This window comes from Aethalodelphis obliquidens, unplaced genomic scaffold, assembly GCF_003676395.1.
Source record: "Aethalodelphis obliquidens isolate GAN/ISIS:26980383/991018 unplaced genomic scaffold, ASM367639v1 scaffold4, whole genome shotgun sequence".
Classification (NCBI taxonomy): Eukaryota; Metazoa; Chordata; class Mammalia; order Artiodactyla; family Delphinidae; genus Aethalodelphis; species Aethalodelphis obliquidens.
This window is the reverse complement of record NW_020837948.1, coordinates 45,111,580-45,127,408: the sequence shown is the minus strand read 5'-3', so window position 1 is coordinate 45,127,408 and position 15,829 is coordinate 45,111,580. Positions and strand designations below refer to the sequence as shown.

Here is a 15,829-nt window from a genome sequence, read left to right as displayed (position 1 = left end):
AGTTAAATAAATTTCATGTTTATCAGAATAATAAGGTGCAGACCTTTAGGAGATGCATTAAGTATGCAGTTTTATGGTAGTTTTGGTTATTGTGCATGAGTTTAAAATAATAGAAAGCTTGGAAAAATGTAGCATAAATTACCTACCATGTTATTAAAGACAGAGATGTGTGATTTGTAGGAATAATGTGTAAGAGGCAGTCTAGTGTGGTTATGGGTAGAGCGTCTGGAGGTAGACTCCTGGGTTCAAATCCTGCGTAGCCACTTAGCTAAGTAACACTGCCTGTGTTAACTAATCTGTCTGTGCCTTAGTTCCCTGAGCTATAGAATAGGGTTAATGATATCAGCACCTTCTTCACAGATGTGTTGTGAAGATTAATTGTGTTATTGTGTATAAAGTACATAGAACAACACTATATAAGCATCTGCTGTTATGATTTCGTTCTATACGTCATGACATTTTTTTCTTCAGGATATATGGAATCTTAAATTGCTATATAGTAATATGTAGAAAAATATATGAGGACGTCTGCAGTAAGTTCAAGCGAATTGTATTGAAAAATTCAGTAATTAACTTAAAGCTACAAATGTGATCTATTTCATGTCTCCTCCAAGACACATCCCTCATAATTTCTCACACTCTTGGATAATGTATTTCAAAGGGTGTCTCAAGGATCAGTTGTATTAGAATCGATAGGGCTGTCCGTTAAATGCAGATTCCTGGGCCCCACCCTAAACTCACTGGATCAGAATTTCAGGGTTTGCAAATCAGCATTTTAACAAATGTTGGAGTTGATTGTTATGCATGAAAGATTTTGAGAACTTATGTTCCCAGTCATACATGATTTGCCCTTCTCATGCTATAACTCAGTCTCACTTTTTCTTACTTAGAACTTCAGGTGTCATCTTACTTCTCTCAACTCATGGTTCTATTACATCTCATGTTCAAGGATTTGAGATTTTTCTTTCAAAATTGCAACAGACCAAAGTTGTCTTTTTCTTACACATCCAAGGCCTGGGTTGCTACCTCCTCACCCCTCCATTCTGTATTCTCTTTCTTGGCCCTAGTTTCTTTCTTTCCCACTATTTGTCATAAGTGAGATGTAAAATCATCCTGGCTTTAGAATTCCACAAAAGATCTTCAATTGTCTCTGGTTTAGCCCAGAGCTCCCAGTTTCCCACCTTACCTAGGCTTTCCTGTTTTCCTTCTCTTTCATCTTTTTTCTTTCCTTCTCTCTCAGTACACACTCTTGGCTTAGAAGTCGAGGAAGAGTTTGCAGTTGGTGAGGGTGAACTATTTTATTTCTTCTCCCAGGTCCCTTAGCCCCATGGCAGCTTTCTAAGAGAGAAGGCACAGGTGTAAAAAATGCCTCAGTGCTCCAGAATCTCTGTCCCTGTTGGTCTACGTCTGTTTCCTGGACTCTATCTGAACTCTGCATCCCTGTCTATGGATTTTGCAGCCATAAACATGTGAGACATCATTAGGCAATCCCAGACTGCACTGTTTGAATATACTCGACTGAGAAAATTGCATTTTAACCCTAAAATATATCAAGGGCTGGTTTATGTGGTAGTTCCTGAATAGAAAGCTATGTTTCGCCATGTGGAAATGCCAGATACATGAGAATTTTATTACTTCTTGACCAAGGTAAAGATTAATAGGAAGCATTTTGGCTCATAGAGTACATAATGCAACTCTTCTTTAAAACGCATGAACTTGTTATGTTCGTGTGACTGATCACATAATCCTTTGGAATCTTAATGATCCGTGAGATAAATTGTTCACATTTTTAGAGGTACATCTACATTACAAAATAGCAGCTCTTTCGAGAGGCCACTGCACTGTTAGGCTTTTGAAAACTTGAATTACACAGTGTTAAAAGTAGGAACAATATTGATGACTCATAAACACACACATTGTACTAAGAAAACTATAAGAGTTATGGAAAAGAAAAACACTTTGCCAAATTTCCTTAGTTTTAAAGCAACGTGGACATTTTCTAAGAAGTGATATTAGTATTTTAGCCAGGAAAATGGGAGAAATTTAAGTCCTGGAAATTTGTGTGTTCTTTGAAAGGATTAGCATTTCCTTGCAATAACTAAAAAATTAAAAAACATTCTCAAGACAAAACTATGGGAAAAGTAGATACAAACAAGATATAAACTTTTAGCTTCAGCTGCTTTATGTAACAGTTCCAAGAGTTTGCTCATATTTGTATAATCATCAAATAAATAATGTCCCATTAAGATTATCAATCCATTTGGTAATTTTTAGTTTTGACTTGTATTTTATGGTTTGATTTGGGAGAAGATGGGCTTTTACTCAACTTTCATGTTGTTGCTTAGGTTTTACTTAGAATAAATTGGAGGGACTTTTTTTTTAAGATTATTCTTTTTTAAATTAATTAATTTGTTTTTATTTTTGGCTGTGTTGGGTCTGTGTTGCTGCACGCGGGCTTTCTCTAGTTGCGGCGAGCGGGGCCACACTTCGTTGCGGTGTGCGGGCTTCTCATTGTCGTGGCTTTTCTTGTTGCAGAGCATGGACTCTAGAGCGCAGGCTCAGTAGTTGTGGCACACGGGCTTAGTTGCTCCGTGGCATGTGGAATCTTCCCGGACCAAGGCTTGAACCCAGCTCCCCTGCGTTGGCAGGTGGATTCTTAACCACTGCGCCACCAGGGAAGCCCTGGAGGGACAAAGTTTTTTAATAAACTAAATTTAATAGATAAGTTTAAGGCAAGTTATAACTATTATGTTAATATGTAAATTAAAGAACAAAAAGTACTTATGGATAGTAAACAGTACCGAAGAGGGTTGTGATTTTTGACTTATTTCTGTGATCACACATTTGCATTGGATGGCTTAATATTTGATGGATTTTTATGTCTTAGTTGCTTACTAACTCTTCACTCTTATCTGTATGTAATGCAACATAATGAAAATATATTGGATATATTTTGTGAACGAAATCTTTTTTTGTTTTTTCCCTATAGGGATGCCCTCTGCATTTTTATTAGTAAATCTTCTTTCAGCTTTATTCATCCCTTTTGTGTTTGGAGAAACAGAAGTAAGGTTTGCCGGACAAACAGAATTTGTAGTTAATGAAACAAGTACAACAGTTATTCGTCTTGTCATTGAAAGGATAGGAGACCCAGCAAATGTTACTGCAATTGTATCGGTAAGAAATGACAATAGTTCTGTTTTTACAGAAGTAGATAGGAAATGTTTTAGTTTCAGTGATAAGAATTTTTTAACTCTTTGAGTAGTTCCATTATGATAAACAATTTGCAGATAAACCATTTATTCCTTTTATATCTGTTAGAGGTTTATAGAGTGCTCTAAGGTAGCATGTGCATTTGACAGTAAAGATACAGTATTTTAAAGATATAGGCTGATTATTTTAAAATGTTCATATGTTTATTTTAAAACAAATAAAACCCCAAGATATGAAGAAATATTTCTAAGTAAAAGAACATTTTATTTTGGATAACTTGAATTCTCATTATCTCTGCTTGGATTTATTACTTAGTATCAGGTGGCTTAGAGAAAATATATGAAATATTTAAATGTAGAGAAATGGCAATTAAAAAAAAAACCCTTATGTCAGAGAGCTCCTTTTTTGGGAGAAATTAAGTATATTAAGTAGAAGTTAGATGGAATTTGTTAAACTATTGCTCTATCTTGCACACAGTTTAGTTAGTAGATAGATTATATGTACATATATTTGTGTTTAACCAGAAAATCATGTCATATGACCACTAAGGACATTGATATATTTGAGACCCAAACTACTTGGAATTTTTATTTTAAAAAATAAGGTTTTTTTTGTTTTTTTTTCCCCGTACGCGGGCCTCTCACTGTTGTGGCCTCTCCTGTTGTGGAGCACAGGCTCCGAGCGCGCAGGCTCAGCGGCCGTGGCTCATGGGCTCAGCCGCTCCGCGGCATGTGGCATCCTCCCGGACCGGGGCATGAACCCGTGTACCCTGCATCGGCAGGCGGACTTTCAACCGCTGCGCCACCAGGGGAGCCCCTCAAAATAAGTTTTTAAACAATAGGTTAAATCGTCACATTGGGACACACTGTAAAAAGACACAAAGAAGAAAAACTATCTATGAAAGAAACACAGTATTATAATTTGGTGCATTGCTTTTAGTTTTTAATTTATGACATGTATATATATTTATTGAATTTATTTTTAGTTTGAGTATATATTATATTTAATAACTTTTTACATATAATTTTGATTGTATCGTAATAATTTTTTCAGGTTGCTCTGTCGTATTCACAACTTTTCTTGATGGTGGGGTCATCATTTCCCAGTCATTTCTCAGCAGTTTTTCATAGAGGTTGCTTCCAATTTTTGCTGTTGTAAATATTGCTCTGATGAAACTGTTTACGTACATATCAATTTTTGTATATTTTGGATTGTTAAATGATTTTTTGGGTTGGATTACTGTGGTTTTACTCTTTATTTGTATCAGTGTCTCTTGATATTTAATACTTTCTAAAGAGACTGTGCCACTTTTTGTGTCACTTTTTATATTAAGGTGTGAGAACCAGTTTTCCAACACCCTTAACAACTTACTTGGATTTTTCAAGTATTTAAAACTAACTTTATTTTGTAAATGAGAACTAGAAATTGACTACAATATCCCTATAGACATCCTTCATTTTTAGTTTATACTAAATGGTTTTTTTTTTTCTAGTAGCTAAGTTACTCATTTTGGGTTCTTTGGCAGAAGAAATCTCATTTGGATTTGCACAAGAAGTTGCTCCATTATAATTTCATAATTATTGCTCCCTTGAGAATCTTAGCAATGCTGATGTTACAGAATGAGGTCTTAAAAAGTTTTGAGGAAAAATTTATAATGACTAATAACTTGGTATGCTAAAAGAATTGGGTCCTTATTGGTGTTGTGGGAGAATATAAATAAAACTTCAGGTTTAAAGTTTTGGAAAGAGTAGTTTCTTTAAAACTGATAGGGAAATAATTGATTTTCCTGATGTATTTTGGCTACTTACACCTCTTCTTTGGGAGAGTTTTAACTACAATTTGTCTTCCCTGTTAGGTTTGCTGTAATCCACTTCACATCAATCAAGAGGCAGAGAAAAAAATTTCACATCATTACTTTCCTTTATAATTATTACTTTTCTGTGAGGAATCTAATGATTCCTTTACCTTCTAGAGCGTAAACAAATGTTTTTATATAGAATCATTTCTTCTTACAATGCTTTTTTTAAGGTGATTTTTTTTGGTTGTTAGATATTCGTTTTGTTTTTCCACATCCTGTTTATAAACATCAGTGTCATTTGATGATTCATGTTTGTTTTGCCTGTTAATTGCTCTAATTAGCATCAATTTTGCTTGTCCTGACACTGTGTTATGTAAGAACTGTGTTTTGCATTTGATAGCTGTATGGAGATGACACCGGTGACTTTTTTGACACATATGCTGCAGCTTTTATACCTGTTGGAGAAACAAATAGGACAGTGTACATAGCAGTATGTGATGATGATTTACCGGAGCCGGATGAAACTTTTATTTTTCACCTAATTTTACAGGTAAGTCCTTTTTTCCCCAGTAAGCTTAAACTCATAAAAATCTTACAATGCTTAAAAATCATTTTCTCTAGAGATGAGCCAATTTAAGTGCCTGGTGGTGGTTTTCATAGAAGCCAGAACTGACAGTCTCTTTGGCAATTCCATGGTCTGGTTATTCCTCAGACAATCTTGTTTAGAAGATTCTACAGCTAGTTTTTGGATTAATTCAGCTTATTTAGGAATTGCCATGACAGATGCTCAGGAAAACCTTGTCTTCCCTTTGGCCCTTTTCTCTTTTATCCCTCTTCTGCTACCAGATGCACAAAGAATGACCGTGACTTCTGAGTTCAAAGGAGAAGGGTACAAAAAGCAGGCTTGGCAGTGGGAGGTCCCTGTGCCTTAGAATAAATTTGGAGCGCCCCTGGGAAAAATGCTTGACTAGCCTAAGGTTTAATTGTCCTTTATGGCTGAGGCAGTGACGGCTAACACTGCTCTACTTAATTTTTCTGAAGTGAACTGAGAATTTTTTTGGAATGACTGGGTTGGTGTGATTAAAATTTTTGTGAAAATGGCACTTGAAGCAGTCATGTTTTACTTTTGTAAGACACTCTTTTTTCGTATTTCTTTATGCTGCTACTGAATATTAATAGAAATGTAGCAAACTCTTCCCATATTTATTAGAAAAATTGCTTTAATATTTTAGCTTTAATTTGGTTCTATGATTTATAGAATAACTAATTCTTAAGTTTCAGCACCTTCTATAATGTAAGAAAAAAATCACATATGAATAGAATTTCATACTGTTACTTAATTCTCTGTTATATTGGTAATGAAATTAGAATATATTACTAGCCAGTGATTATTTATATTTATAACAATTTATATCTTAATAGTGATTAATGGTTTTCAAAACTCTTTTGAAGAATTCTTGTTTAGAACTTAACCACATTGACTTAGTTTTAATATATTTTCTTAATCTGTGCATTAAAAATATACTTGTATTTTTATTCATATTCTGAATGATTACATAAAGACCAAAATCCTTTTAAAATAATCTCTTTTTTCCTCTTATGTTTAATTGCTTAATTTACTTTTGGGCTTTTATTTTAGAAACCTTCAGCAAATGTGAAGCTTGGATGGCCAAGGACTGTTACTGTGACAATATTGTCAAATGACAATGCATTTGGAATTATTTCATTTAATATGGTATGGTTATAATTTTTTTTTTTTTTTTCGGTACGTGGGCCTCTCACTGTCGTGGCCTCTCCCGTTGTGGAGCACAGGCTCCGGGCGCCCAGGCTCAGTGGCCATGGCTCACGGGCCCAGCCGCTCCGCGGCATGTGGGATCTTCGTGGACTGGGGCATGAACTCGTGTCCCCTGCATCGCCAGGCAGACTCTCAACCACTGTGCCACCAGGGAAGCCCTATGGTTATAATTTGATGAATCTTGTGGTTGCCTAGATAACCGTCTATTAAATTTTGTGATTACTTTCTATGCTACCTAGAATCATCCTGTCTTTTGATATATAAATAAAATTTGGTCTAACTCCATCTGTATTCCACATTCTGTAGACTGTCCTTTTGTTTTACCTAAGATTTCTGTGAAATGAGGGGACCGCTATGATCGTGGTCATCTCTTGCCCTAATCTCTTTCTGCTGATCATTTCACCTGACTCATTTGTTACCTCCTCTGGTGGTCTCTAACTCAGATGTTGTCCTTGTCAGTTTGGTCTGCTATAACAAAATACCATGGACTGGGTGGCTTAAAAACAACAGAAATTTATTTCTTACAGTTATGGAGGCGGAGAAGTCTAAGATCGGGGCTTTAGCAGATTTGGTGTTTGGTACAGGCTGACTTCCTGGTTCATAGACAGCTGTCTTTTTGCTGTGTTTTCATGTGGTGGAAGGGGCAAGAGAAGTCTCTGGGGTCTCTTTTATAAGCATACTAATCCCATTCATGAGGGCTCTGCTCTCATGACCTACTCCCCTCCCACAGGCCCCAACTCCTAATAACATCACTTTGGGGGTTAGGATTTGAACATGAATTTTGGGGGGACACAAACATTCAGTCTGTAGCAGATGTAACACTGTTCCTTGTGCTTGATGTTCCCAACTGGCACTTCAAAAAGCATTGTCTCTTAGCCTCCTCTGAAAGTTTAGAGTGATTCTAGACAAAAAAATATATTGAAAGAACACTGAAAAAACCTATAGTAAACTTACAATTGAATAGCAGATGTTATAGCTGTTAAATATAGTTATTCTATATTTATTCCCTACCCTGAGATTTTCCTATTAATTACTATTTCTTGAAGGTTAAAACTCCATGTCATCTTCCTCAGTTTTGCTCAACAGTTCATTTTTTTCTCCTTTATCACCAAATTCCTGTGTCCCTGGCCAGTCCTATGTTCAGAGGGTTTTGTTCTTTAGAAAAAAACACACAACACAGGTGCCCCCCACCTTTGAGAGAAATTGTTTTCAGCTCTGAAATAAAAGAAAATTTATCTCAAGTAAAATTGGATATTGCAAGTAAGTTTTAGTCTACAATAAACTTCCTGGTGTGGAGTCTTTTTGAATCATGTTATTAATTATCATTATTAAAAGGTAATGTGACACTCCCCAGCTTTTTATTTATTTTCCAATTTAGATTGCTACTTCAGTTGGTGTATTGTATGTCATTTTCTTAGCACCTTGAATTATCTTTGAAACAAGGTGAGCTTTAGATAAATATGATCTTTATAGTTGCAGTATCTTTATTAAAATGGATATGTGAATAATGCCAAGGTAGTAGACGTTTTGTAACTTCCATTATATCAACATTTACAAAAATTAATTAATCAATCGCTTCTATTTGAATGATCTGGAATTTTTAGTTAATTATGAGCCAGGCTCCCTTAATTGCTTAATTTTTCTCCCTACTTCTTTTCCTCTACACTCACTCCCAACTTTCATCCCGCACCTCATACTGACTTGTTTAAAGGTTTCTTTCCTTTTTTCTTTTGACATTAAATTAAATATCTTAGCTGCTGGGAGTGAGTCCTAGTCTCTAGCATTTGTCCTAGGTCCCTGAGTGTTGTGATCTCAGAGCTGCCAGGAAGCCTCTGACTAGGCACCTGCCCTGTGTGATTAAAATTAAACTAAGTAACTGTTGAGCTCACAGTCGTTACTACATAGACTGGCTTTGGTTTCCAGACTGCATGATGATTATATCGATGATGAAGGTAACGATGATGATGATAACAGTTATAGCCAACATTTGCTGGGTCCTCACTGTGTGACATGTACTAGGATAAGCACTTAGACGTGAATTATTGACACCTCATCACAACTGTTTGAGACAGGCATTCCTATTCCTGTTGATGGATGGGGATACTGAGACTTAGTGTCACCTGCGGCCTTAGCTAGCGTGTACCTGCCCACTCATCTCTTCTACCCTGCCATGCCAACACTGTGCAACATTTGAAGTCCTGGCTTTTTCTTCCCCTCAGTGATCATGTCCTGAAAAAGTCATTAGCAGATGTCTGTTTTCAGTGGCTAACTGACCAATGAGGAGGGAACAGTGGTTGGGAGCAAGGCTGAACCGTAGTCCCAATGAGCTGCCCTGGCTTGGAGGCACAACTCATTTCTGTGACCTCCTGGGCCCCTGGGAGCGTTTGAGTTCATCATCTTTCAGTGAGATAACCTTTAAGATTCCTCAGCGGAACAGCTGCTTGTTGCTGGAAGCAGGACAAGAACCTCCATCTTTTGCCTGACTAGTTTTATGTTCCCTTTATACTATTATTTTAACCTTTTAAGCGTTATTAGCTACAGTTAGTGAATGCTAGGAAACCCCACATTTTTAGAGCACAATGTAGATTGATTTGTCTGTGGAAAATTAGGATTTCTAAGGTAACAGTTTGCACGAGCTCCTGTCTCTGATTGATCAGCACCTAATGGTCTTTGCTCTTCCAATAGCCTTTCTCGATCACAGTGAGTGAGCCCCCGGGCAGAAATGAAACTGTGCCTCTTACTCTCATCAGAGAAAAAGGAACCTATGGGATGGTCAGTGTGACTTTTGAGGTAAGTTTACTCTGAAATCATTTTAAATGGTAACGCTTCAGAGTTCATACCAGATGGCTGTAATTTTAAAATCAAGGTCCTTTGTATAATAAGCATGACTTAATGAAAATAAAATAAAAGTAAATACTTTGATCATCTGATAAATTTCATGTTTAATATAAAACCGTTTTCCTTGCTGCTTGGATATACTGTGCTTATGTGAAACACAACATATCATTTTAGATTACAGGATAATAATAAACCACAAATTGAATAATAATGTTAATTCTATAAAATTCATAGAACGTTTATGATAAATCTTTTCAAGGATATAAAATTTTAAAATGCTCATGGGTTCCTTAGGCTTATATAAAATTATTCAATATGTAGTCTTCCCCCATATACATTCCCCATTTTAAAAAATATACTTAATGGATGGTGTTAACAGCAGCTGTACTCCAAATTTGGAAGAAAATTGGCTGTAGAAACGATAAGGCATCATCAGGTTATAGTGTTTTCAACTCTCTATGGATGTCTGAAGTTATTTTATTAGCTCTTGAGCCTTCTGTTATGTTGAAATAATTACAGCTAACATTTGTGGAGCACTTAATATTGCCGTATACTGTTCTAAGTGCTTTACACTGATTATCGCTGCATGTAAACTGCAACTCTTCCCAGCACTCAATCTCCCTCATGCCCTTTAAAATTTTTTCTCCATAGTACTTACCATCATCGGACACACATTTATTTATCTTCCATTTGTTCCTTTTCATTAAATGTAAGGTCCTGGTGGGTAGAAAGTTTGCCTTGTTCACTGCTATATCCTTAGTACCTAAAAAAGGGTTAGACACAGAGTACTTAATACTTTTCAAAAGGAATATGATTTTATTAAATATTCATATCTAGCCTGGAAAGTGGACATTATTATGCTCATGTTAAAGATGAGGAAAAAGCTGGACAGAGTTATTAAATACCTTGCCCAAGGTTACACCGCCAGTGGTGGAACTGGTATTTGATTCCGTTACTTAAGAGAGTACACTAATTGTGAATACATTCCGCTCCAGAAAAAGTACTTATAAGTTTTTTGTCAGGTTTAATAGTACAGTTGAGAAAAAAAGAGAAAGCTCTTAGAAACCATGTAGTTTAATGTAATCATAGTCAAGATCTGTAATTATATTACAGGCCTTGACTATTAGTTAGAAGGGCAGACTTAATATAGGTTAGTATCATTCTTCTTCTTTTTTTTTTCTTTTTGGTGGAAGTACCAGGATATATTTGTTTATTAAAAATTTTTTTTAAAGTATCATTCCTCTTGCAAAACATTTTTAACTAAATATGTCAGCTGATATCACAATAATGCTTTCTTATTCTTCTGAAATATTTCATGTTTATTGATGGCACTGTGTTTCCTTGCAGGTAGAGGGTGGCCCAAACCCACCTGAAGAAGATTTAAGTCCAGTTAAAGGGAACATCACTGTTCCTCCTGGCAGTGGAACAGTAGTTTATAACTTGACAGTTCTTGATGACGAGGTAGGATGTGTTAAGTGCTTAAAAGGGACAAGGCCTCTCTCTGTGTTACAGACATGTTAGAGAATATTATGTCAAGTATTAAATTATGTTCAGGATTTGAAATTATTCAAGAACATAGTCCTATGTGAAGTTAGTGTATTATGGCCAATTATGCCTTAGCTATAAATATCTCTTTTGAATATATCTTGTTAATATTTATCTTATTTAATTCACATGAAGTTGTGTATTTAAAAGGTGATGAACTTGCATGTAACTGACAACCACACTTAATACAAACATTTAAGCATTTTGTAAACCTTGATGATTGATTTTGCTAGTGATTTCAGTTTTGAGCAGGTACAGTACTACTTACCCAGCATAAATATTTTACTACAAAAGCAAAGAAAATTTGGTTGCATATGATATTCATTTTTTAAGATATTTTAAATGTTTACATTCATAGGAAGGCTTTTGTTATTTTTAATTTCACATTGAAGCTACCAAGGATTGAGATACATGACACAGCTAGTTTAACTGGTAAGGAAAGAATGAATTTGAACATTATGTACAAGGATGTCCCCCATGAGCTAACCAAAAGAAAACATGACTTTTAATAAAATAATCTTAGTATTATTATTAGTAGTATTACTTAGTAGTATTATCAGAAAAAAAGGGAATAGCTGGGAATTTATCCCCCTACCTTCCCACAAAAAAAATCATGAAACCAAATCAAAAGAGAAGAAAAATGAATTAGAAGACATTATTAGAAAAAAGTATTTCTCTTGAAAAAATGAAATATTAGATAGCATTGATAACTCGTAATTCATCTGGTTGTGAAAGCTAACAAAAACCTTTTGTCTATAGATCCGGGAACATTTAACAGGTTATAATTTGGGGGCAATGATTAATTATACATTTTAATTATAAATTTAAAAGATCATCTTCTGAGGATCTACTATACAGCATCGTGACTATAGTTAATAGTATGGTATTGTATACTTAAAAGTTACTGAGAGTAGGATTTAGGTATTCTCTCCACACACACACACACACACACACACACAGAGTTAACTATGTAAGGTGATAGATGTGTTAACATCTTGATCTTTGTAATCACAATGTATATGTATATCAAATCATCATGTTGTACCCCTTAAATATATTAGTTATATTTGTCGATTATTCCTCAATAAAGTTGTGGGGAAAAGATCATCAATCAAATCATTACATTTTCTTTTTTGAGATAAATAGCTTTACTTTTTATATTTTTATTGATGGAGGTAAAAATATATATTTTTTCACTTTCAATCATTTATAATGAAGTAAAAACTCAAATAGCACAGTAGAGATAAGCCCTAGGATTTCTGTGTAGTTAAAAAAAAAAAGTTTCGGGACTTCCCTAGTGATGTAGTGGTTAAGAACCCGCCTGCCAATCCAGGCGTCACGGACTCGAGCCCTGGTCCAGGAAGATCCCACATGCCTCAGAGCAGCTATGCCCATGCGCCACAACTACTGAGCCTGTGCTCTAGAGCCTGTGAGCCACAACTACTGAAGCCCGTGCACGCCTGTAGCCCATGAACTGCAACTAGAGAAGCCACTGCAATGAGAAGCTTATGCACCGCAATGAAGAGTAGCCCCCGCTCGCCGCAACTAGAGAAGGCCTGCGCACAGCAACAAGGACCCAACACAGCCATAAATGAATAAATTTATTTATTTATTTTTAAAAAGTTTCATTTTAACAGTGTCATCATTTTGCCTAATAGTGACTCTTGTAGCTTGTTCTCCAGAGAGACATGATATGTATTTTGAAAATCATGTGATTGGTATCATATGTTTAAATCTTGAGATAGAAACTGTTTAGAGAGAAGCAAGAATAATTTGACATGATTGAAAACTAACAATTTGTGTGTGATGTTAATGTAGTTTTCCAGATTCTTATCTATTATCAGACCTTGAATGCTGCTTCGGACCCTACCCACCTGATGAAACTAGTTTTTACTCTCAGATCTTTAGTTATCTAAAGATTGATCAAGGTTGAAAGCCATTATACTGATACTTCCTTACTTGTTCTTATAATTGCTTTATCTAAAATACGTTGTTTACCTTTGGAAAATATTTTAGTAAATAGACACTGAACAAGCCTCTTTATCTGCTCCCTTCAGGTAAAGATTTTTTTATTTCTATGTAATTGCATTGAAACAGAGGGACTTTTCACACTTTGGTTTTTTTGCAGGTGTTTTGGTTATTGATGTTTTACCACTGTTTATATTTCTCTGACAGGTACCAGAAAATGATGAAATATTTTTGATTCAGCTGAAAAGTGTAGAAGGAGGAGCTGAGATCAACACCTCCAGGAGCTCAGTTGAGATCATCATTAAGAAAAATGACAGTCCTGTGAGATTCGTTCAGAGTGTTTATTTGGTACCTGAGGAAGACCACATACTCACAATTCCAGTGGTTCGTGGAAAAGATGACAAGGGAAATATGATTGGATCTGATGAATATGAAATTTCGATCAGTTATGTTGTTATAACTGGGAATTCAACAGCACACGCCCAGCAAAATTTAGACTTCATTGATCTTCAGCCAAACACAACTATTGTTTTTCCACCTTTTATTTATGAATCACACCTGAAATTTCAAATAATTGATGATGCCATACCAGAGATTGCTGAATCATTTCATGTTATGTTACTAAAAGATACCTTACAGGGAGATGCTGTGCTATTAGTTCCTTCTGTTGTACAAGTCACCATTAAGCCAAACGACAAACCTTATGGTGTCCTCTCATTCAGCAGTATCTTGTTTGAAAAGACAGTTATAATTGATGAAGATACAACATCAAGGTAGGGTTTATTTTAAATGTTGTATTGCTACAATTATTTTAATATGTTATTCCAAGATTTAATATTTGTGGTGTTGGACACAGTGCTGAACTGTTAAGTGTATGTGTCATTTCCTTGACCATGGTTTCACTGTTTTTTTTCTATTTTGGGAGTGATATTTAAATCACATATTTAAATATGTGATATTTAAATCACATATTTAAATATGTGATATTTAAATCACATATTTAAATATGCAAGTTAATTCACATTATGGTAGTTTCCTAGGGCACATCTACATATCTACTCCTTCATATTAAAAACAGTCATTCTTTATGATTTGGATTCTGCTTTTACCAGTGTCTGGTGGCCACCTTGACATTGAAAATGCCCATTTTAAGGGAAATAGAGTGTATTATATGACCATATATATTTTTTTTAAATTCTAGATTTGAAGAAATTACAGTGGTTAGAAATGGTGGCACTCATGGGAATATTTCTGTGAACTGGGTATTGACACGGAATAGCAGTGATCCCTCACCGGTAACAGCAGATATCAGACCAAGTTCTGGAGTTCTCCATTTTGCACAAGGGCAGATGTTGGCATCAATTCCTCTTACTGTGGTTGATGATGATCTTCCAGAAGAGGCAGAAGCTTACCTACTTAAGATTCTCCCTCATACAATACGAGGAGGTGCAGAAGTGAGCGAACCAGCAGAGGTAGATCTCTTATTATGCTTTACTTGTGGGAATATTTCTGTGTCATAGAACAGCTGAAGAACTTGACCACACAAAGCACATTTATGTTTAGTTTGATGTGACAGGAAGAGCACTGGTTTTAGAAATGGTGTTTACTTCCCTTGCTGAAGGTTGTCCCTCTGTAAATAAAAAGTTTGCTCTTAAAAAAATTCCACAAAATTTTCAAATGTGTTTTTGATTCATCTGTTACTCTATTACCTATGAGAGTAATCATTTTTAGATGTGATACATAAATATTAAAATTCAAAATAGCCTAGAAAATAAACCGTTTGGTAATCTCAGATGTGAGAATTCTGCACTTTAATATTTTATTCCTTTATCTGCAGCTTTTGTTCTACATTCAGGATAGTGATGATGTTTATGGCCTAATAACATTTTTTCCTATGGAAAACCAGAAGATTGAAAGTAGCCCACGTGAACGATATTTATCCTTGAGTTTTAAAAGACTAGGAGGAACTAAAGGAGATGTGAATATGTTTTATTCTGCACTTTATATTCCTGCTGGAGATGTGGACCCTTTGCGAGCAAAAGATGGCATCTTAAATATATCCAGGAGAAGCAGCCTCATTTTTCCAGAACAAAAAACCCAAGTCACTGTAAAATTACCACTAAGAAATGATGCATTCCTTCAAAATGGAGCCCACTTCCTAGTACAGGTACTTGAATGATTAAAATAATCTCAACTTTGGTTAAGCTACAAGTGTGCTTATCTGTGTGAGAGAGTTAACCAGTCATTATTTTGCCTTCATTTATATTTTGGATTCTGTTGCTTACTAGAAATTATGTAGGGAGTCCAAAGAGAGCCTGTCTGCCCCAACACATATAAGGATGAATAAAACAAGGATTATACTAAAGTCTGTTTTAATCATGTGATAATAAAAGTAGATCAGACATGAAATATAGGTCAGAATATAATGGATGATGTAATGGAGAAATTCATGAACTGTGAGTTGGGGGAGGGCCAGGAGAGAGTGAGCCATTCTTTTGAGTTGATTTAGGAAAATTTGACGTAGGAATATAGTTTGTAGAATAAATATGTTTTTCATGATGGATGCTGCAGGGAAAGCATTCCAGAAATAAAAAAAGCAATATGAGAGAAATTGTGTATATAACTTTAAATAGTATACTAAAAAATCTATTAACTGTAGATAGAATCTATGGACT

At 35.3% G+C, this 15,829-nt stretch overlaps 1 protein-coding gene across 1 annotated transcript in view; it reads left to right on the top strand.

Annotated features, from left to right (window-relative positions):
* Positions 1 to 2,991: 2,991 nt before the first annotated feature.
* Positions 2,992 to 15,829, top strand: part of ADGRV1 (adhesion G protein-coupled receptor V1) — a 543,050-nt gene continuing 530,212 nt past the window's right edge. The window contains exons 1-8 of the mRNA XM_027100633.1: positions 2,992 to 3,174; positions 5,409 to 5,558; positions 6,648 to 6,743; positions 9,489 to 9,593; positions 10,989 to 11,102; positions 13,362 to 13,927; positions 14,356 to 14,626; positions 14,992 to 15,321. Of these exons, the coding sequence (XP_026956434.1) occupies positions 2,992 to 3,174; positions 5,409 to 5,558; positions 6,648 to 6,743; positions 9,489 to 9,593; positions 10,989 to 11,102; positions 13,362 to 13,927; positions 14,356 to 14,626; positions 14,992 to 15,321 (1,815 nt within the window). The remainder of the gene's footprint in view (positions 3,175 to 5,408; positions 5,559 to 6,647; positions 6,744 to 9,488; positions 9,594 to 10,988; positions 11,103 to 13,361; positions 13,928 to 14,355; positions 14,627 to 14,991; positions 15,322 to 15,829) is intronic.